Source organism: Salvelinus fontinalis, chromosome 15, assembly GCF_029448725.1.
Source record: "Salvelinus fontinalis isolate EN_2023a chromosome 15, ASM2944872v1, whole genome shotgun sequence".
Classification (NCBI taxonomy): Eukaryota; Metazoa; Chordata; class Actinopteri; order Salmoniformes; family Salmonidae; genus Salvelinus; species Salvelinus fontinalis.
Genome location: NC_074679.1, coordinates 33,916,452 through 33,939,808, shown reverse-complemented (window position 1 = coordinate 33,939,808; position 23,357 = coordinate 33,916,452). Strand labels below are relative to the sequence as shown.

Sequence of the window (23,357 nt, the reverse complement as noted above, 5' to 3'; positions counted from 1 at the left end):
AGGGATTCATTTTTGGCTTCAGTAGGCCTATTTTTAGGTGTGATTTTACAGTACAGACATCATAAGAGCACTGTAATGGTTTACTGGTAGGTTTTGAAAGGTTCATCAGCCTACGCAGCAAATTGTGCAGCGTTAAATCAATACTTAATAAAGAGTTACCTCAGATAACATATGGTCCCACTCTATGGCATGTAAAAAGTACTCTGATAACACAAAAATAGCACTGTATTACACTTGCCAATGTTGCTCAAATTTAACACTATGAGGTAATTAACATTCCCAGTGTTATTTCTACTCAACACTAGCATTAATCTTGAGCAGGGCTCTCCAACCCTGTTCCTAGAGAGCTCCCATCCTGTAGGTTTTTGCAACAACACCAGTTGTAACTAACCTGATTCAGTTTATCAACCAGCTAATTATTAGAATCATGTGCACTAGATTAGGGTTGGAGTGAAAACCTACTATCAGTTTCATCAGTTGGAAGTGAAAGGAACAGGGTTGGAGAGCACTAATCTAGAGTTAACTCCCATTAGTGTTATGGAAAAACACTTACAGTAAATGGTTTGTTTATACACTATATGGGGTAAGCCTCATTTGCATATTTCCCATGGTGCCTTTTCTTTTTGAGTGCATTGTAGAATTACCACCCATGACTGTATTTGTTAGTGACAGAGACATTCTTTAATTTTAAAGGCCTGTGAGTACACCAAATTAGTACCTAGGTGAATATTATCATTAAAAAAATATAACTATGACATTACAATAATGTTTTAGAACATTTCTATGGAACTTTTCATAACAATCTCAATGCCTAAAGCAGAAAACAAACAAGCAATACAGGTCCATCATCATGAGTAGCCTAGCTCAAGATCAGGAACCAGGTAAAACAAAAAAGCTATAAGGCCTTATTTTGAAGGCCTAGTTTTACTCTACCATAACGGCCTGATTGGTAGAGTCCTGCAGCGATGGGGGTCCTTCTGGAAGGTACTCCCATCTCCACAGAGGAACTCTGAGCTCTGTCAGAGTGACCATCGGCTTCTTGGTCACCTCCCTGACCAAGGCCCTTCTCCCCCGATTGCTCAGTTTGGCCGGGCAGCTAGCTCTAGGAAGAGTCTTGGTAGTTCCAAACTTCTTCCATTTAAGAATGATGGAGGCCACTGTGGTCTTGGGGACATTCAATGCTCCAGAAAATGTTTGGTACCCTTCCCCAGATCTGTCTCAGAGCTCTACGGACAATTCCTTCGACCTCATGGTTTGGTTTTTGCTCTGACATGCACTATAAACTGTGGGACCTTATACAGACAGGTGCATGCCTTTCCAAATCATGTCCAATCAATTGAATTTACCACAGGTGGACTCCAATCAAGGATGATCGATGGAAACAGGATGCACCTGAGCTGAACTTCAAGTCTCATAGCAAAGGGTCTGAATTCTTATGTAAATAAGGTATTTCTGAAAACCTGTGTTTGCTTTGTCATTATGGGGTATTGTGTGCAGATTGATGAGGAAAACAATGTATTTATTCAATTTTAGAATAAGCCTGTAACGTAACAAAATGTGGAAAAAGTCAAGGGGTCTGAATACTTTCCGAAGGCACTGTATAGCCAGCAACACTACATTCAGAATTTCGGTTCAATTGGTAGGTATCAGTTACAGTACATCTTTCATATTAGGTGAATATACTGAGACTACATTCCTACCTAGCCAAACTAAATGGCTTGAAGACACAGATGAATGTTTTACACAATTAACTGATGTCTGGTGTATAAACAACCCTCTCTTCCTACAGCTTGTTGTTATATTTATAGAAATATGAACTCTATGACCAGTGACCACCAGCTTGTTTTCCTGATTCAGCGACGTGTGGGCGCCGTTAAATAGCAACAAATCAATACACAGCCTTAATTATTCACAATATCAGGCATAAAAGGAGATTTTCTTGAGGTCCTGCTGTTACAACTTTTTAGGTAAGGATGAATTTCTTACCCAGACGATCACCTATCCAGTTATTCCCCCAAGTCCTTATTGTTTCTCTGCTGACAGTTTTGTAACAGACGACTGCTGGTCGACTGTGTCACTTAACATGATGCCTGAAGTGAATATACATGATGTGTCATTGTGCATTATACTGGCTAATATCATGGTTACACTCTTAGACTTAAAAAATTCAAAAAGAAAAGAGTTCTTCGACTTTCCCCAGCGGAGAACCCTTTTTGGTTTCCTGTAGAACCCTTTTGGGTTCCATGTTGAACCCTCTGTGAAAAGGTCTTCTCCATTTTTTACCTGGAACCAAAAAGGGTTCTCCAATGGGTTCTCCTATATAGGGACAGCAGAATAACCCTTTTAGGATCTTGATAACATCTTTATTTTTAAGAGTGTACTGACTCAGGCCCTGGGGGACTTAATTGTGCTTACTGTAGGAAGGATGGCTTGACAATAGAATTAGGAATTATAGTAGAAAAATATTAATTCAATAGGATCTCTATGGATCTGACCTGTCAGTCTGCACATTACATTTCCTTATCAATTAGAACTGGGACAACCCTTCCACTCTGTCTGCCGAATTATTTCTCTTTGCTCTTGTTTTCCTTAATAGGATGTCAGTGGTCGGATCCGGGAGGGTCTTCAGCTAAATGGGACACCCCCCATTCATTGAGGAGACTCTCTCGATGCAGTCACACTGTATTTTTTAGCTGTGGCATTTTGTGGCTTGTTTGTCTCAGCACATCTCAACACCCCTCATTACCACCATCTATGCACGCAACCACTCACTTACATTACTGACTACATACACCATTGTTAACTGTATATAGTTCATAAATATGTTTTTGTTATTCCTTGATCTCTGCGTTGTCTTACTTTTTGTTACAGGCTACAAGCCGGTTTGTGACAAGTGGGGGCTAATCCAGGAGTCTAAGGTTTGTTCCTAGATATTTTGGTGGATAGTATTTTATTAATGGGGAATGCTAAATGGGATGTGCTTTGGTTGGTATTCACTGCATAGTCTTATAAGTGTTCGGTATAGTGCCTTAGACGCATCAGTGCTTTTTGGTTGTCCGGTGACGTCATCAAATGGTGTGTTGCATGGAAAAGTATGCCAGTAGGCCTAATACTAGTGTTGAGCTAACTGGTATGAGTATTTTGTTTGGGAGGAAATGTGGCATTAGGTGCTTTGTTTGAATATTTTTTGAATTATTTTTTTAGTTGTGCTGTTTGGTAGGCCCAGTGTTGGTTGCCTTTGTTTGTTTGATAAATGTGCCACTGCAGTGGCTAGTTGGTTGTGTGCTGCATTGGAGGGAGTAACATTGGTTAGTTTCCAGGCCCCTGCCCAGACTGGAAACTCTTGCTCTACTTGCTGTTGGGATATTGGTCCGAGGAGATTAGTACAATCTGCTGAGACTGATTTGGGGAATAGTGTTTAAATTAGGGGGAAATCTGTTTGAACACGCTGTCAATTCCCTTGCATAAACTGATGTTGGATTCTTAACTGGTGAAAGGTGAGGTTGTTGTAGGGGTGCGTCCTTCATTGGCTGTTGAGGGAATCAACGTTATCCTTGGGAATAACTTGGCTAGTGAGCGTGTGTGGCCTGTTGTGTCTTCATCTCTGATGGTTTCCACTAAGCCACGCAGAGGTGTTCTCTGCGTGTGCGTAACGGGTTCCGTGAGCCGTGGCAACCTGGTCACTGCGCCGGCTAATGATGACGTTACAAAGAAATCTGTCACTACTTTCCCTGTTATAAGGTTTGTTCCTGGATATTTTGGTGGATAGTATTTTATTAAATGGGGAATGTTAATTGGGATGTGCTTTGGTTGGTATTCACTGAATAGTCTTATAACTTATAACACGCAGAAAACGAGGGGTTCCATGAGCCGTGGCGACCTGGTCACTGCGCCGGCTAATGATGACGTTACAAAGAAATCTGTCACTACTTTCCCTGTTATTCCGTTATCTGTGCCCCGCTCTGATCTAAACAAGGAGCAACGGGCTGACTACATGAGAAGAGTTCATTACCAAACTGTGGCTGTGGAACAGTTGGGAGATGTCGCATGGCTATTTTCTCCAGGACAATGTTCTGATGAGAATGTGGGTGCCTCATAGTAGTTTTGTGGGGGAGGTTATTAGTCTGGTTGTTGTTCCAGTTAAGCTTCCTGAGTTGGCATTAACTTCCCACGACGATGTTGTTGTACATCTGGGTGTGAGGAAAACCTACAATTGCATACTGAGACATGCTTTTGGCCTAGGTTAAAGAGGGATGTTTCTGCCTTCAACCTGTAACACCAGTCAATTAACGTGTAAACCTAATCAAGCAGGTACTGCTGTTTCCTATTCCCGTACTCAGCCAGCCTTTTGAGTATCTGATTATTGACTGTGTTGGCCCTCTACCTCACTCTAAGAATGGTAGTAGTTACTTGTTCACTGTGATGTGTCAGACCACTAGGTTTCCTGCTGCCTATCCCCTCTGGTCTATCACGACTAAGTCTGTGCTAAAAGCTTTGACTCAGTTTTGCTGTTTGGAATCCCTAAGGTTATTCACAGTGACCAAGGTTCTAATTTCACCTCTCATCTGTTTGGTAAGGGTTCTCCTACAACTCCATATTAAACACAATTTGGCGCAGAGTCAAGGACCGCTGGAATGTTTCCATCAAACACTTAAGTCTTTGGTGAGAGCTTATTGTACGGAGATGGAGGGGTTGCCTTGGTTACTGTTAGCCGCCAGGGAGGTTTCACAGAAGAGCACAGGTTTCAGTCCAAATGACCTAGTGTTCGGACATAGTGTGCGTGAGCTTCTAGCGGTGCTCCAGGATGACTGGAAGTGTTACGGCTGTCTCTCTCCTCATCCTCGGACGAGGTGAGGAAAGAAGGATCTTCAGACCAAAATGCAGCTTGAGGGAAATAAGCCATCTTTTTATTTATAACGCTGATGGCAACACGAAAAACAAAACACTTTCAAAAATACAAAACAAGAAAACGACGTAGACGAAACCTGAACATAAACTTACATAACTAACACGTAACACTTACGGACAGGAAACATACTACATCGAAACGAAACGAACAACCGAAACAATCCCGTATGGTGTAAGACATAACACAGACACAGGAGACAATCACCCACAAACAAACAGTGAGAACGCCCTACCTAAATATGACTCTTAATTAGAGGAAAACGCAAACCACCTGCCTCTAATCAAGAGCCATACCAGGCAACCCAAAACCAACATAGAAACAGATAACATAGACTGCCCACCCAAAACTAACGCCCTGACCAATTACACATACAAAACAACATAAAACTGGTCAGGACCGTTACATAACCCCCCCCTCAAGGTGCGAACTCCGGGCGCACCAGCACAAAGTCCAGGGGAGGGTCTGGGTGGGCAGGTGACCACGGTGGTGGCTCCGGCTCTGGACGCTGTCCCCACACCACCATAGTCACTCCCCGTTTTTGTCTTCCCCTCCCAATGCCCACCCTAAAACTCACATCCCCTAAATAAACATCCAGCCCCAGGAGAAGGGGCAGCACCGGGACAAAGGGCAGCACCGGGACAAGGGGCAGCACCGGGACAAAGGGCAGCACCGGGACAAGGGACAGCACCGGGACAAGGGGCAGTACCGGGACAAGGGGCAGCACCGGGACAAGGGGCAGCACCGGGACAAGGGGCAGCACCGGGACAAGGGGCAGCACCGGGATAAGGGGCAGCACCGGGATAAGGGGCAGCACCGGGACAAGGGGCAGCACCGGGACAAGGGGCAACACCGGGACAAGGGGCAGGTCCCGGCTGATAAACTCTGGCAGATCCTGGCTGAGGGACTCTGGCAGGTCTATGCAGGCTGACGGCTCTCGACGCTCATGGCAGGCTGACGGCTCTCGACGCTCCTGGCAGGCTGACGGCTCTCGACGCTCATGGCAGGCTGACGGCTCTCGACGCTCATGGCAGGCTGACGGCTCTCGACGCTCATGGCGCTCTGACGGCTCTGGCTGCTCATGGCTCTCTGACGGCTCTGGCTGCTCATGGCTCTCTGACGGCTCTGGCTGCTCATGGCTCTCTGACGGCTCTGGCTGCTCATGGCTCTCTGACGGCTCTGGCTGCTCATGGCTCTCTGACGGCTCTGGCTGCTCATGGCTCTCTGACGGCTCTGGCTGCTCATGGCTCTCTGACGGCTCTGGCTGCTCATGGCTCTCTGACGGCTCTGGCTGCTCATGGCTCTCTGACGGCTCTGGCTGCTCATGGCTCTCTGACGGCTCTGGCTGCTCATGGCTCTCTGACGGCTCTGGCTGCTCATGGCTCTCTGACGGCTCTGGCTGCTCATGGCTCTCTGACGGCTCTGGCTGCTCATGGCTCGCTGGCGGCTCTGGCAGATCCTGTCTGGCGGGCGGCTCTGGCAGATCCTGTCTGGCGGGCGGCTCTGGCAGATCCTGTCTGGTTGGCGGCTCTGGCAGATCCTGTCTGGCTGACGGCTCTAGCGGCTCCTGTCTGGCTGACGGCTCTGTAGGCTCATGGCAGACTGACGGCTCTGTAGGCTCATGGCAGACTGATGGCTCAGATGGCGCTGGGGAGACGGATGGCTCAGATGGCGTTGGGGAGACGGATGGCTCTGGCCGGATACGGCGCACTGTAGACCTGGTGCGTGGTGCCGGAACTGGAGGCACCGTGCTAAGGATAAGCACCTTCCTACTAGTGCGGGGAGCAGGTACAGGGCACACTGTATTCTCAAAACCCACTCTATACCTGATGCGAGGTACCGGCACTGATGACACCGGGCTGAGGACAAGCACATCAGGATTAGTAGGGGGAGAATATACAGTGTGTTCAGGGCTCTGGAGACGCACAGGTGGCTTAGTGCGTGGTGCCGGAACTGGAGGCACCGGGCTAGATACACGCACTACAGGGAGAGTGCGTGGAGGAGGAACAGGGCTCAGGATACGCACTGGTAGCCTAGTGCGTAGTGTAGACACTGTAGGTACTAGGCTGGGGCGGGGAGGTGGCGCCGGAAATAGCGGACCGTGGAGGCGTACTGGCACTCTTGAGCATTGAGCCTGCCCAACCTTACCTGGTTGAATGCTCCCGGTTGCCCGACCAGTGCGGGGAGGTGGAATAACCCGCACCGGGCTATGTAGGCGAACCGGGGAAACCATGCGTAAGGCAGGTGCCATGTATGCCGGCCCGAGGAGACGCACTGGAGACCAGACGCGTTGAGCCGGCCTCATGACACCTGGCTCAATACCCAATCTAGCCCTACCAGTGCGGGGAGGTGGAATAACCCGCACTGGGCTATGCACTCGTACAGGAGACACCGTGCGCTCTACTGCGTAACACGGCGCCTGCCCGTACTCCCGCTCTCCACGGTAAGCCTGGGAAGTGGGCGCAGGTCTCCTACCTGCCCTTGGCCCACTACCTCCTAGCCCCCCCCAAGAAATTTTTGGGAATTACTTACGGGCTTTTTGGGCTTCCGTGCCAGACGCGTTCCCTCATAGCTCCGGTTCCTCTCTCCGGTAGCCTCTGCTCTCCTCAGTGCCTCCAGCTGTTCCCATGGGAGGCGATCTCTACCAGCCAGGATCTCCTCCCATGTGTAGACACCTTTTCCTTCCAATAAATCGTCCCATGTCCATTGCTCCTTCTTCTCCTGTCCCTTACTCTTTTTGTCATGCTAGATCCGTGCACGGTGAGGAGGATGTCCCTGGTCCTGACGGTTGCGTACTGCAGGGTAGATTGAAAAATCCAGTCACTGGATGTTTCGGATAGCCTTCTCGCTCATCTACCTGCTGATAGGCGTGACGAGTTGATCGGTCTGATTGAGTTTTCCAGTTATTTTCTGATACACCTACACGTACAAACTTAATAGAACACGATATTGACATTGGGGATGCTGACCCCATCCGTCAGTGGTTCTGTAGTTTCTTGAGAGAAACGGCATTGGATGCTGAGATTGATATTGCAGAGTCTTCTTTCTTCAGCTGGGCTTCTCCCTGTATCCTGGTCAGTAAACTGGATGGGACAAACAGATTTTGTGCGACTATCGTAAGGTAAACCGTGTCACTAAACCAGATTAATTTCCTCTTCCTCGGCTGGAGGACTGCATTGATCAGGTCGGAGCACCTAAGTTTGTGAGCAAGTTTGACTTGTTAAAGGGCTATTACCAGGTGACACTGACTAGTAGGGCATGTAAAATCTCTGCCTTTATTACACCCTCCGGTCTGTACTTTTATTTGGTCATGAGTTTCGGCCTGCGTAATGAACCTGACACTTTTCAGCGCCTTGTGAACAGGGTTGTCTTCGGTCTGGTCGGGTGCGCTGTTTACCTGGATGATGTAGTGGTTTATGCAGATACCTGGGAGGAGCATCTGTCCCTTATTCAAGCCCTGTTTGACCACCTGGCTGCGGGTTGCCTCACTATCAATCTGGATAAATGTTTGTTTGCTCAGGCGACTGTTACGTACCTTGGTAAGGTGGTTGGGCAGGGTGAAGTGCATCCTGTTTGGGCTAAAGTGGTAGCTATTGATGCTTTCCCACCACCAACTACTAAAAAGGAACTGATGGGTTTCTTGGGAATGATTGGTTATTACTGTAGTTTCTGTAGGAACTTCTCTACCGTAATCACTCTGATGACAGATTTGCTGAAAGCTAAGGTGGTTTACGTCTGGTCTCCTCTGTCAACAGGCTTTTGGGGATGCAAAGAGGCTGCTTACCTCAACTCCGGTGCTGGATGCTGCTCGCTGGATTTGTCATTCAACTTGCGGGTGGATGCACTCAGTCTGCCAAATTCTTTCTCTGTGCTCTTGTTTTCCTTAACAGGATGTCGGTGGGCAGCGCGGGCCGGGTCGTCAGCTAAACGGGACACAACTGGGCTCGGGTGTGTCCCGGGGGATAAATACCTTTCCCCTATTTATTAAGAAGATTCTCTCCACGCAGTCACAATACATTTTTGGATGTGGCATTTTGTGACTTGTTTGTTTTGGCACCTCTAAGCACCCCTCATTATCATCATCTATACACACAACCATTCACTTACATTACTGACTACACACATCATCATAAATTGTATATAGGTATAAAATATATTTTGTAATTCCTTGATCTCTGCGTTGTCTCCCTTTTTGTTAAGGGCTACGAGCCGGTTCGTGACAGAACACCCAGCCGACCAGGGGGTAGTCAGCAGGGTGTGTTCCCATGCACTGCATGAAAATAAGTGTTTACGGGTATTTTATTACGTGTACACATTCAGTGAAATTTGACGTGAGCGGTAATTTATCAAATTTGTGTGCAGGATTTCTGGGATCATATACTCATTATTGGGCATTAACGTAATGACATTTTCGGGTGTGTAAACTGCATGACACTCGTGCTTGCAAAGGGTTGTCACTAGTTACCACAGCCACAAAGTCAAAATTAGCTATATTGTAAAAATTCATGTTCTGCTTTTTAGTCTTCATTTAAGGTTAGATTTAGACATAAGGTTAGCCGTGTGATTAAGGTTGTTTAAAGTCATATTTTAAGAAAACTTGTAGAAAAAGGCAGGGTTTAGCCATTTGTGGCTGTGGTAACTAGTGATAACTCATGGAAAGAGGAGACGTCATGGCGTCGTGTCAGTACACACCCGACCAACTGGCTAGTACCACTCACGTTGGGGCGGGAATATTTTAATTTTAGTGTCAGTTAGCTAGAGAGATCCACTCAATGTCTTAACATTCTTTTAGCACAGTCTTTCAAAAAAATATGTCAAGCCTCTCCGCAATGTTAGCTGTGATTTCAACAAGACTTAACTTTGTTAACTTCTTATGGCTGCAATCCCGGTAACCGGATCGATTTGACAACAGCCAGTGAAAGTGCAGGGCGCCAAATAAATAACAGAAATCTCATAATTAAAATTCCTCAAACAAAGATGTGTCTTATATAATTTTAAAGGTAATCTTGTTGTTAATCCCACCAAAGTGTTCGATTTCAAATATTATTTTCAGCGAAAGCACTACAAACGATTGTTAGGTCACCACCAAACCACAATAAGCACAGCCATTTTTCCAGCGAAAGATAGCAGTCACAAAAAGCAGAAATAGAGATAAAATTAATCACTAACCTTTGATGATCTTATATGCCAGCAGCATACCACCCTGCATACCACTGCTGGCTTGCTTCTGAAGCTAAGCAGGGTTGGTCCTGGTCAGTCCCTGGATGGGAGACCAGATGCTGCTGGAAGTGGTGTTGGAGGGCCAGTAGGAGGCACTCTTTCCACTGGTCGAAAAAATATCACAATGCCCCAGAGCAGTGATTGGGGACACTGCCCTGTGTAGGGTGCCGTCTTTCGGATGGGATGTTAAGCGGGTGTCCTGACTCTCTGAGGTCATTAAAGATCCCATGGCACTTATCGTAAGAGTAGGGGTGTTAACCCCGGTGTCCTGGCTAAATTCCCAATCTGGCCCTCAAACCATCATGGTCACCTAATAATCCCCTGTTTACAATTGGCTCATTCATCCCCCTCCTCTCCCCTGTAACTATTCCCCAGGTCGTTGCTGCAAATGAGAACGTGTTCTCAGTCAACATACCTGGTAAAATAACGGTAAAATAAAAATAAATAAAAAATCTTCATCAGATGACACTCATAGGACTTCATGTTACTTAATACATGCATGTTTTGTTTGATAAAGTTCATATTTATATAAAAAAAAATTGAGTTTACATTGGCGCCAAAAACATGAAGTGATTTTGCATAGCCACATCGTTTCAACAGAAATACTCATAAATGTAGATGATAATGCAAGTTATACACATGGAATTATAGATATACCTCTCCTTAATGCTACCGCTGTGTCAGATTTCAAAAAAACTTTACGGAAAAAGCAAACCATGCAATAATCTGAGACGGCGCTCAGAACAATAGCCAAATTAGCCGCCATGTTGGAGTCAACAGAAACCAGAAAATACATGATAAATGTTTCCTTACCTTTGATGAACTTCATCAGAATGCAGTCCTAGGAATCCCAGGTCCACAATAAATGCTTGATTTGTTCGATAATGTCCGTTATTTAGGACCAATTAGCTACTTTGGTTAGCGAGTTTGGTAAACAATTCCAAAGTCACAAAGCGCGTCCACTATAACGTGACGAAATGTCCAAAAGTTCCGTTACAGTCAGTAGAAACATGTCAAACGATGTACTGAATCAATCTTTAGAATGTTGTTAACATACATCTTGAATAACGTTCCAACCGGAGAATTACATTGACTTCGGTTGAGCGATGGAACGGAGCTCCCCCTCACGTGAACGTGCGTGTTCAATGCGTGGTCACCTCATGGCAGTGGTGAATCATTCCTGTCTCCTTCGGCCCCCCTTCACATTAGAGTCAGACAAAGTTCTATTGACTGTTGACATCTAGTGGAAGCCGTAGGAAGTGAAAACTCATCCATATCTCGCTGTAATTTCAATGGGAGCTTGGTTGAAAATCTAGCAGCCTCAGAAAAAATCCAAACAGGAAGTGGAACTACTCAGGTTCTTGCCTGCCATATGAGTTCTGTTATACTCACAGACATAATTCAAACAAACAGTTTTAGAATCTGCAGAGTGTTTTCTATCCAATACTAATAATAATATGCATATATTAGCAACTATGACTGAGGAGCAGGCCGTTTACTCTGGGCACCTCTGTGCACCTTTCATCCAAGCTACTCAATACTGCCCCTGCAGCCATAATAAATTAACTATGAAGGACTTCAAAAGAACCGAGGTAAGGTAACAATTTACACAGTAGGTCTAACGTTAGTGTAGTGTCAGAACATCAAATGTTTGCTGTTCTTTCAATTATTTACTAGCTAGCTAATGTTAGTCAGCTGAATGAAGTACCAGATATTAATAAACATATGTTATCAAGCTAGCTAGTTACTTTGTGTGAAGCAAGCAGGAGTTTAGGGGTAAGAGTTGTTGCTAGCTAATGTTAGCTAGCTAGGTGTCAAACATTATTGTTCATCAGGGAGTTGTTTCATTTCCAAGCTAGTTAGCTAAGAAAGTTAGCTGGCTAAGCTAGCTACCGATAACAACCCTGACTAGCTAGCTAGTTCCTAACTCATATCTCATGACTCATGGACACAGCTAGGGGAATTATAATGAGCTACTAAAGCAGGATTGCAAATGTAATATGGATACAAACAACCCTATTTTACATTTCTCTAGCTGGGCATCTACGTAACTCATCATACATATATGTACCTTTGCACTAAAGCGGCACACCCAGAACTTTATGACAATACAGAAGTCCATTCACTATAACATAATTGCTCCAGAATATAGAATATAATTTGAAAAGATTAGTGTTCATATGAACAGACCAATACTTACTGTAAGCACATGTTGACCCTAAGAATTCTATGAGGATCCCATGATCATCTATCATAAACAGATCCCATTATCTGCCAGATCACATACATTATTAATTCACCATAACCATCACTATTCAACGTCCCAATGATCCCTTATAAAGGTCAGCCACACACGCACATACACTACATGGCCAAAAGTATGTGGATTTGGCTATTTCAACTGCACTCATTGCTGACAGGTGTATAAAATCAAGCACACGGCCATGCAATTTCTATAGACAGACATTGTCAGAAGAATGGCCCATACTGAGAAGCTCAGGGACTTTCAACGTGGCACTGTCATAGGATGCCACCTTTCCAACAAGTCTTTGTCAAATGTCTTCCCTGCTAGAGCTGCCCCGGTCAAATGAAAGTGCTGTTATAGTGGAGACATCTAGGAGCAACAACGGCTCAACCACGAAGAGTTAGGCCACAAAAGCTCACAGAACGGGACTGCCGAGTGCTGAAGTGCGTAGGGCGTAAAAATTGTCTGTCCTTAGTTGCAACACTCACTAGAGTTCCAAACTGCCTCTGGAAGCAACATCCGCACAATAACTGTTCGTCGGTAGCTTCATGAAATGGGTTTCAATGGACGAGCAGCCGCACGCAAGCCTAAGATCATCATGTGCAATGCCAAGCGTTGGCTGGAGTGGTGTAAAGCTCGCCGCCATTGGACTCTGGAGCAGTGGAAATGCGTTCTCTGGAGTGATGAATCACACTTCACCATGTAGCAGCCCGACGGACAAATGTAAAAGTGTAAAGTTTGGTGGAGGAGGAATAATGGTCTGGGGCTGTTTTTCATGGTTCGGGTTAGGCCCCTTAGTTTCAGTGAAAGGAAATCTTAACCCTACAGCATACAATGACATTCTAGACGATTCTGTGCTTCCAACTTTGTGGCAACAGTTTGGGGAAGGCCCTTTCCTGTTTCAGCATGGCAATGCCCCCGTGCACAAAGCAAGGTCCATACAGAAATGGTTTGTCGAGATCGGTGGGGAAGACCTTGACTGGCCTGCACAGAGCCCTGACCTCAACTCCATCAAACACCTTTGGGATGAATTGGAACGTAGACTGCAAGCCAGGCCTAATCGCCCAACATCAGTGCCCAACCTCAATAATGCTCTTGTGGCTGAATGTATGTAAGTCCCCGCAGCAATGTACCAACATCTAGTGGAAAGCCTTCCTAGAAGAGTGAAGGCTGTTATAGCAGCAAAGGGGGGACCAACTCCATATTTATGCCCATGATTTTGGAATGAGATGTTTGACAAGGTGTCCACATGTAGTGAACCATCACCACCACCACCAACACTCACCTTGATGAGTGCCTCCAGTTCAGCAGGCATTACACAGTGGTGCCTCTGCAGGAACAAAGCTTTCTCCAGGGTGATGCTGTCCTTCTGGTTGCTCTCGAAAGGGTGCTCCAGGGCCCGGAAGGCCAAGCCGCCACCCACCAAGTAGGCCACCACCACCACAAACACCACCACCACCGTCTTCCACTTCATCACAGAGTGGAGGGCCAAGAGGTCACCGGTGGTGTCCATGCTGGCTACCACACTGGCGGAACGGGAGGAGACGGAGAGCCGGGGTAAGGGGCAGTGGCCGTTGGCCCCCTTGGGATCACAGCCCATCGGGTTCTGCATGGCCGCCACACTGGCCTGGACAGGGCTGGATTGGACCATCCCTGACTGGACCTTCTTGGGAGGGACCAAGTTGGTTTGGACTGCCACTAACAGGAGGAGAGAGAGTTAAAGTGTTAGCAAACTATTGTTTTAATTAACCTCTAGGAATTTAGCTTTTTAGTTTGTTATTACAGGGCATTTTGACAATGGTGTCATTGACCTTACCTGCCCTGAATAATACTCAAAAACAGTCAAAGTTCAAGTATGGTGCATTGTCCTCTGCAGTTCTAGACATTAACAGAGAGGCAGATGGGATAACTGTACTCATCTATCGGAGCAGACTAATGATAGAAGCCATTAGTGTAGTACTCAGCGTGCAGCCCTGGACTGATGCCCCATTCCACCCTAGGGTAGAATAGCATTTCATCTCTCTCTCTGAGATCCCAGCAGGCCATTGCGATATGTAATAAATGTTACCACAGTGAGAATTGTTTTGTATTCAACCCTCGATTCTAATTTCCACAGCCGTATCTAAATGGCATTATGCGGTGGGTGTTTTGATATCAAGGGAAGGACAAGTTGTTGTTGACACACAGAGACACTAAAAACATTGACGAGAGTGTACTTAAAACATGTATACGCCTTCCTCTACGAAAGCAGGATTCAATCTCTCTAATAGACAAGCGTGGCCCATAAGAGAGGGGGATAACTGCCACTGGGTCATTGCTTTGCGAATGGGGTGTGCAATAAATGCATGTGAATGGGGAGGGGGTGGGGTCACCCAAGGTGGGGGATTGTGTCAAGGAGGCATCCATATTTAGATCTCCTATGGGAGATTGTTCTGACTGAGCCCCAGGGGGGGGGTGGGAGGGGCCTGGCTGGGTTTCACCATGATGCAATACCTAACACTCTGTTTTTAAAAAGAGCTCATTGTTCATAGGGAGGTGCTTTGTTTAATTTGAGAGATTGACTGGCTATATGGCTATGTAACGTGCTAGCCCATTTATTTTTTATTTGTAAAGTGACACAATCTAAAAAGCCCCTGTCAGTATTCTAGAAGCAAATCTCTTATTGTACTAAAGATATGTTTGTGTAATTGCAACAAGAAGCCTTGTTTGCAGGATATGTCATACTTTGCATACTATATGTAATGTATTCATTTAATACATATCTGGGAGAATATGTGTAGTTTGTGAAGAATTGTATTTTTCTATTTAAACTGTAGACTTTGTGTATTTTACTGTATTATACATTTACTACTGTAACGATCTTCGTCGGGCGAAAGAGAGGAGGACCAAGATGCAGCGTGATGAGTATTCATTTTAATTAGAATACTTGAACAAGAACCAAAACAATAAACCAACAAACAAACGATGATGAAACAGTCCCGTAACGTGAACACAAACACAGGAACAGGAACAATCACCCACAACCCACAATGACAAAACAGGCTACCTAAATATGGTTCCCAATCAGAGACAACGACTAACACCTGCCTCTGATTGAGAACCATATCAGGCCAAACACATAGAAATAGACAAACTAGACATACAACATAGAATGCCCACTCAGATCACACCCTGACCAAACAAATCATAGAAACATACAAAGCAAACTATGGTCAGGGCGTGACAACTACACTACCACATACTATGTTCCTGGAACAACTGTCTAGCATCCGTCAGTATGAACACCAACACAACCCATCATGAAGACTCAAGGAAGTTCACTCCCTTACAGGGATCAAAATCATGTTAGTTCATCCTTTGACATGGATCACAGCTTAAATTGATCAAAACAAACTGTCATCAGGATGGGAACACACAGCCGGAGATTCATCAACATCAACACCAACATGGCCACATTGAGTTACCACATTACCGGTGCCTAGGAAAACATTTAAGCTATTTTTAGGACATTAAGGGCAGTTTGCCAGACACAGATGAAGCGTGGTCCTGGACTTAAAACTACTTTCGATGAAGATTCCCCATTGAGCTTGCTTTTTAGTCCAAGACTTGGAGTTCGGGAGACAGGCCCAAAAAGAGTAACTTCACAATTAAGGAATTCACAATGAACTTCTTAGGGTTGTGTGGGATTATTTTTAGAAGAAGACATTTTATGTAACATTTTCAGACCTGCAAGCTACAGAGAGGGGCCTGCAGATGGACAATATCGAACATCCAACTCTACAGCCCACCCATTCAAGTGTCTTGACTAACCATGAATTGGTTTGCATCGTTTGTGATAAATGAGTGGAATGGAATAAATCCAACTCTACAGCCCACCCATTCAAGTGTCTTGACAAACCATGAATTGGTTTGCATCGTTTGTGATAAATGAGTGGAATGGAATAAATGGGCACTACGGTTTATCATAGAGGTCGACCGATTAAATCGGAATGGCCGATTAATTAGGGCAGATTTCAAGTTTTCATAACAATCGGAAATCGGTAATTTTGGAAGCCGATCTTGCCGATTTTTTAAATTTATTTATATATATTTTTTAACACCTTTATTTAACTAGGCAAGTCAGTTCAGAACACATTCTTATTTTCAATTACAGCCTAGGATCGGTGGGTTAACTGCCTTGTTCAGGGGCAGAACGACAGATTTTTACCTTGTCAGCTCAGGGATTCAATCTTGCAACCTTACGGTTAACTAGTCCAAAGCTCTAACCACCTACCTCACGAGGAGCCCACCTGTTACGCGAATGCAGTAAGAAGCCAAGGTAAGTTGCTAGCTGGCATTAAACTTATCTTATAAAAAACAATCAATCATAATCACTAGTTATAACTACACATGGTTGATGATATTACTAGTTTATCTAGCGTGTCCTGCGTTGCATATAATCGCTGCGGTGCGCATTTGCGAAAAAAGGACTGTCGTTGCTCCAATGTGTACCTAACCACAAACATCAATGCCTTTCTTAAAATCAATACACAAGTATATATTTTTAAACCTGCATATTTAGCTAAAAGAAATCCAGGTTAGCAGGCAATATTAACCAGGTGAAATTGTGTCACTTCTCTTGCGTTCATTGCACGCAGAGTCAGGGTATATGCAACAGTTTGGGCCGCCTGGCTCATTGCTGTAACGATCTGAGTGTCGGGAGGTGCGAAGTCAGACGCAGGAACAGCAGAGCTTCAATATGTTGAGTCTTTTAATACTCAACTTGCAAACACAATGTCCAACACGGACATACTGGGTGTCACACACAACGGTCCAACGACACGAATAAACAAACCCAGTCCACAATAATAATATCCACTCCCGAAATCCAAAAGCCACAATGAAACAATCCCGCAGAAAGAAGCATACGGGCTGGCTGACTAATAAAGCCACACTAATTAACAATTAACTGAACACAGGTGATACAAATAAACACATAAGGAGGGGGAGGAAAAAGAGTCAGTGGCAGCTAGTAGGCCGGTGACGACGACCGCCGAGCGCCACCCGAACGAGAAGGAGAGCCTGCCTCGGTTGAAGTCGTGACAATTGCGAACTAATTTGCCAGAGTTTTACGTAATTATGACATAACATTGAAGGTTGTGCAATGTAACAGTAATATTTAGACTGATGGATGCCACCCGTTAGATAAAATACAGAACGGTTCTGTATTTCACTGAAAGAATAAATGTTTTGTTTGAGATGATAGTTTCTGGATTCGACCATATTAATGACCTAAGGCCCGTATTTCTGTGTGTTATGTTATAATTAAGTCTAGGATTTGATAGAGCAGTCTGACTGAGCGATCGTGGGCACCAGCAGACTCGTAAGCATTTATTCAAACAGCACTTTCGTGCGTTTTGCCAGCAGCTCTGCTGTTTATGAATTCAAGCCTATCAATTCAACTTGGCCTTTCTAGGGAGTTTTTCCTAGCCACCGTGCTTCTACACCTGCATTCTAGCTGTTTGGGGTTTTAGGCTGGGTCTCTGTACAGCACTTCGAGATATTAGCTGATGTACGAAGGGCTATATAAAATAAACTTGATTGATTGATTGATTGAACTCCCGAGATTAGGCTGGTGTAACCGATGTGAAATGGCTAGCTAGTTAGCAGGGTGCGCGCTAATAGCGTTTCAAACGTCACTCGCTCTGAGACTTGGAGTAGTTGTTCCCCTTGCTCTGCATGGGTAACGCTGCTTCGAGGGTGGCTGTTGTCGATGTGTTCCTGGTTCGAGTCCAGGTAGCGGCGAGGAGAGGGACGGAAGCTATACTGTTACACTGGCAATACTAAAGTGCCTATAAGAACATCCAATAGTCAAAGGCATATGAAACACAAATGGTACAGAGAGAAATAGTCCTATAATTCCTATAATAACTACAACCTAAAACTTCTTACCTGGGAATATTGAAGACTCATGTTAAAAGGAACCACCACCTTTCATATGTTCTCATGTTCTGAGCAAGGAACTTAAACATTAGCTTTCTTACATGGCACATATTGCACTTTTACTTTCTTTTCCAACACTTTGTTTTTGCATTATTTAAACCAAATTGAACATGTTTCATTATTTATTTGAGGCTAAATTGATTTTATTTATGTATTATATTAAGTTAAAATAAGTGTTCATTCAGTATTGTTGTAATTGTCATTATTACAAATAGATGTAAAAAATATATATTTTTTTATTTTTTATTTTTTTAATCGGCATCGGGTTTTTTGGTCCTCCAATAATCGGTATCGGCGTTGAAAAATCATAATCGGTCGACCTCTAGTTTATCATACTTGGACGAGTACTTTATGAAAGGGGTTGAGCTATTTCTCTACCACTAAATCTGCATCTGTCTAAAAAAGCCATTCAATTCCAATCACAAATGGTTCCATCATTATTAGCATAACTCATGGTTGTAATGGCGATCTAGATTTGAAACCTACTGTGGCTTTGAAATGAATATTATGCTCCAAGTTCAGCTTTCACAAAATATATAATAGTATTCAAAGCACTGAACCCGCCTCCTGTTGAGTTCCATAGTTTCACAAGATTTGATTATGCAGGAGAGTAGGCTAACGCTTTTATCCAATACATTCCTCATCCCCATCTTCAACCCTTCTGTCTGTCTCTCATCCAGACGTTACCAGAGGAATACAAAGCTGACAGGACAAAAATAAGTGTGATGTGATGCACTGGAGGATCTTCAAAGAAAAGCTATATTAAACTGCATGGATGATAAAGATGTTTTTTTTTCCTTCTTGTGCTCATGTTGGTAAATCCTGGATTTGATGATGCCATCCACAGGCCATTATGATGATGATGATGAGTGTTCATGCTATGGTCATTTCATACCTCCTATCCATGTTTACAACAGAAATATCTTATGCTGAGCCACACAAATTGCAAGTGTTAAATCTGACACCTAAACTTTTTGTATACTGTTGTGGCACAGTAGCCTGACGACTCAAACTCAATTATTCCGCTGCTCTGTCGTTAGCTCAAACAATAGTAGAGCATCCCTATATAGTTCCCATTATGGCGTCTGTGAGTACAGGGGGCAGCTCCATTGAGGCAAACTCCATTTTGAAGTAGTCAATTTTCTTCTTCACGATTGGCTGATTCCTCCTGATGACCCAGTTGGACATGACTCCAACGGGGTCATTAAGAGGGATCAGACAATAAAGTTGGAAGTTGCACCCAGTTAACTACATTGAAATGGTGGAAGCCCTCAATGGCGTTGCCCATGCTAAATCGGCCTTTTGGCCACTAGAGGCCTCTTTCATTCTCTATGCGTTACATACTTTAGTCTGAGACCGCCATCATTGAAGTCGTTTGTGGTGACGAGAGGCATTATACAAATGATTTTTTTTCCTTCTTGTGCTCATGTTGGTAAATCCTGGATATGATGATGCCATCCACAGGCCATTATGATGATGATGATGAGTGTTCATGCTATGTAATAATTTCACTGTAAGGTCTACACCTGTTGTATTGAGCGCATGTGATGAATACAGTTTTATTTTAAAGGGATACTTCAGAATTTTGGCAAGGTAAAGTGATTATGCATGGATAATAAATAGAAAGTATCAGTAGCGTAAAAATCGGGGGTGGGGACAATACAAATTGTCCAGGTAGCCATTTGATTAACTTTTCAAGAGTCTTATGGCTTGGGGATAGAAGCTGTTAAGAAGCCTTTTTGACCTAGACTTGGTGCTACGGTACCGCTTGCCGTGCGGTAGCAGAGAGAACAGTCTATGGCTAGGGTGGCTGGAGTCCTTGGCAATTTTTGGGGCCTTCCTCTGACACCGCCTGGTATAGAGGTCCAGGATGGCAGGAAGCTTGGCCCCAGTGATGTACTGGGCCGTATGCACTACCCTCTGTAGTGCCTTGTGGTCTGAGGCAGAGCAGTTGCCATACCAGGCAGTGATGCAACCAGTCAGGATGCTCTTGATGATGCAGCTATATAACTTTGAGGATCTGAGGACCCATGCCAAATATTTTCAGTCTCCTGGGGGGGAAAATGTGTTGTCATGCCCTCTTCACGACTGTCTTGGTGTGTTTGAACCATGATAGTTTGTTGGCTGATGTGAACACTAAGGAACTTGAAGCTCTCAACCTGCTCCACTACAACCCCATCGATGAGAATGGGGGCATGCTCTGTCCTCCTTTTCCTGTAGTCCACAATCATCTCCTTTGTCTTGATCACGTTGAGGGAGAGGTTGTTATCCTGGCACCACACTACCAGGTCTCTGACCTCCTCCCTATAGGCTGTCTCATCATTGTCAGTGATCAGGCCTACCAGTTTTGTGTCGTCGGCAAACGTAATGATGGTGTTGGAGTTGTGCGTGGCCATGCAGTCATGGGTGAACAGGGAGTACAGGAATGGACTGAGCACGCACCTCTGAGGATCAGCGTGGCAAATGTTACCTACCCTTACCACCTGGGGGCGGCCCATCAGGAAGTCCAGGATCCATTTGCAGAGGGAGGTGTTTAGTCCCAGGGTCCTTAGCTTAGTGATGAGCTTTGAGGGCACTATGGTGTTGAACGCTCAGCTGTAGTCAATGAATAGCATTCTCACGTAGGTGTTCCTTTTGTCCAGGTGGGAAAGGGCAGTGTGGAGTGCATTAGAAATTAAATCATCTGTGGATCTGTTGAGGCGGTATCCAAATTGGAGTGGGTCTAGGTTTTCTGGGATATTGGTAGTTGAATGTGTTATTACTCCAACCTTTGGGAAAGTGAAAAACAGACAAGTTTTCATTTTTGTCCAAACCAACTTTATATTGAAGGATTCCCTTTGATTTGATGACCTGTACATGTGCAGTTCAGCACGAGACGACTGTTACACCCGATTTGTGTTTCTGCGCATGAGCTTAGCTAGCCAGCGTTGCCATGGCATCGCCTACAAGCATGATTGGGCAGTTCTATTGGAGAAGCAGTTTATGCCTATCTTCATACTGTACTGTCTTTGGATCGGCCAATTAATTACACTCGTGAGCAAACATTCCAGAACTGCAGGTGGCAGTAAATCACCAACCTTGGCTTTATACCTGTTCAAACAACACAGTATACAGGTGCAGTGTGCACCCTTTCAGTTTCTTTGCGAAGTCATTGAAGTAGTAGAAGAAGAAAATTTACAACTTCAAAATGGAGATGGACTCAATGGCGCTGCCCATGCTCTCACATACGCCATACTGGGATAGATACAATGATGCGATGTCTATCATAAGTCTATGATCCAGACTCATTGTGGAGAAGAAACTAACGTCCGTGGGCGTGGCGTAGCGTTTGGTTGGAACAAGGAGTCTGGGAAGCCAGGCAAGTGGCACAGTGGGAGGCCAGAATATTGATTTATCCAGCCTAGCAGCTGTAGATGGGGAAACATCACATGAAAGGAGTCTGTCTGTGTGGGTTCAGTATGGCGATTAAGAGTGGAGGACCACATTCAAATACTGAATCAGATAATAGCATGCGGAATGTAAGTAGAAAGGCTCTGTCTCTGCCCAGTAATTCCCAATTGGCCTGAACGACATCTCCCCAGCAGCTGTCCGATCCCTGCCTCTGTCTATCCCTAACGAAGAGCACACTGTAGCCTACCACACAGCTGAGCACGTAAGGGATGGAGAAGAAAGAGATCCACTCCCAACCGCCTGGCGTCATAAAAAGCACATTGCACGATTGTAAAATGGCATTAAAGCTCCTATTTTAGATGAAATAAACACAAAATAAATCATTTGAAAGAAAAGCTATAGCACATATTCACATTGTAACTAATTTTGTCCAAGTCAAACAGTAAAGATGCTGAGACAACTGTATACCCAGTTTCTTCAGTCAACATAAAACATCCTTACACAAAGCTATCATTTTACACAAACTCCACTTTTAGAGTAAAATGTACATTTACTAACCTTGTTGTTCCGGGTCCAAATTGACTTGTTTTCTAGGGTTTTCCAGTGGAAATTTCATAGCTATTGTTCTTCTCAATAAACACAAAGACCATATATCTGCTCAATAGCGCTTGAGATAATGAAGAAAAATAAAACAAATGTGCCAGCGCCCTTGTCACAAATATGTGTTGCTTAGAATGGCATGATAAAATATACCCGAAAAGTAAGGCGAAAATGTGTCTGGATCAATGACAGGGTCTGAAGCCATAGATGTAGCCTATCCTTCTCAGCTTGGGCGGGTGCACCCCAGCGGTTGATCGTGATGAGATTTATGTATGTGTACTGCCTGTCGCACCACTCAGGACCACCCTATGGGCTACAACACATTTCACACGCCAGTCCACTTGAAGAAGGCTCCGAACAGAAGTGGACAACGAACGCATTTAGAACAACGAACTTCACACAAGGATGTGGATGTAACCCCAACAAAGGAAGAACGTCGTTTCTTGGATAGAAGTCCATCTCTCCATCAATGGACGCTTTTCTAAAAGTACTAATGATATTACCACTAATACTGTAGGCTCATTATATACATGCTAATTAACAAATGTCTAAATGGTTTACTTACTATTTTGTGACAGGGAGGGATAGCGTCTCTCCTCCTTTTTCAGTTAAATCCCCACTCCACTCCAATCACGATTGGGTACCGGCGTGTAGGCACATGGCGCGGGAGTAAAAGTCATAAATGATGTATTCAAGCATAGACAACAAAAAAAACATTACATCATCCGATGTTGGAGAAATCATACATAATGTATCAAAATGAATAGCCTACCTCGAGACCAGTAATCTGCAATACTGTCACTGTGCCCCTTAATTAAAAAGATGCCATTAAATCTTGTGCTGTGTTATTTTGAGGTTCTAGATAAACAGCACTTATTTTATAGGGATGCTTGAAATGCATTTAAGATACAAAACGCGCTTTGTCAGTAGGCTACATTTTGTTTACAAAAAAAAATGAAATTAAATTAAATGAAATTATTGTTATTTTTGCAGTGGATCGGCCTTGCAGAACGA

General features: G+C 44.4%; 1 protein-coding gene across 2 annotated transcripts in view; it reads right to left on the bottom strand.

Moving 5' to 3' along the window:
* LOC129811847 (potassium channel subfamily K member 10-like) overlaps positions 1-23,070 on the bottom strand; it is a 47,670-nt gene extending 24,600 nt beyond the window's left edge. The window contains exons 1-2 of one of the 2 annotated variants that reach the window (XM_055863518.1): positions 22,909-23,070; positions 13,657-14,069 (exon numbers count right to left, since the gene is read on the bottom strand). In XM_055863518.1, coding sequence (XP_055719493.1) covers positions 13,657-14,069; position 22,909 — 414 coding nt within the window. In that variant the 5' untranslated portion in view covers positions 22,910-23,070. Of the gene's footprint in view, positions 1-13,656; positions 14,070-22,301; positions 22,843-22,908 lie in introns of those variants that run through there. The other variant, XM_055863517.1, reaches the window with a different exon arrangement.
* Between the last annotated feature and the right edge of the window lie 287 nt (positions 23,071-23,357).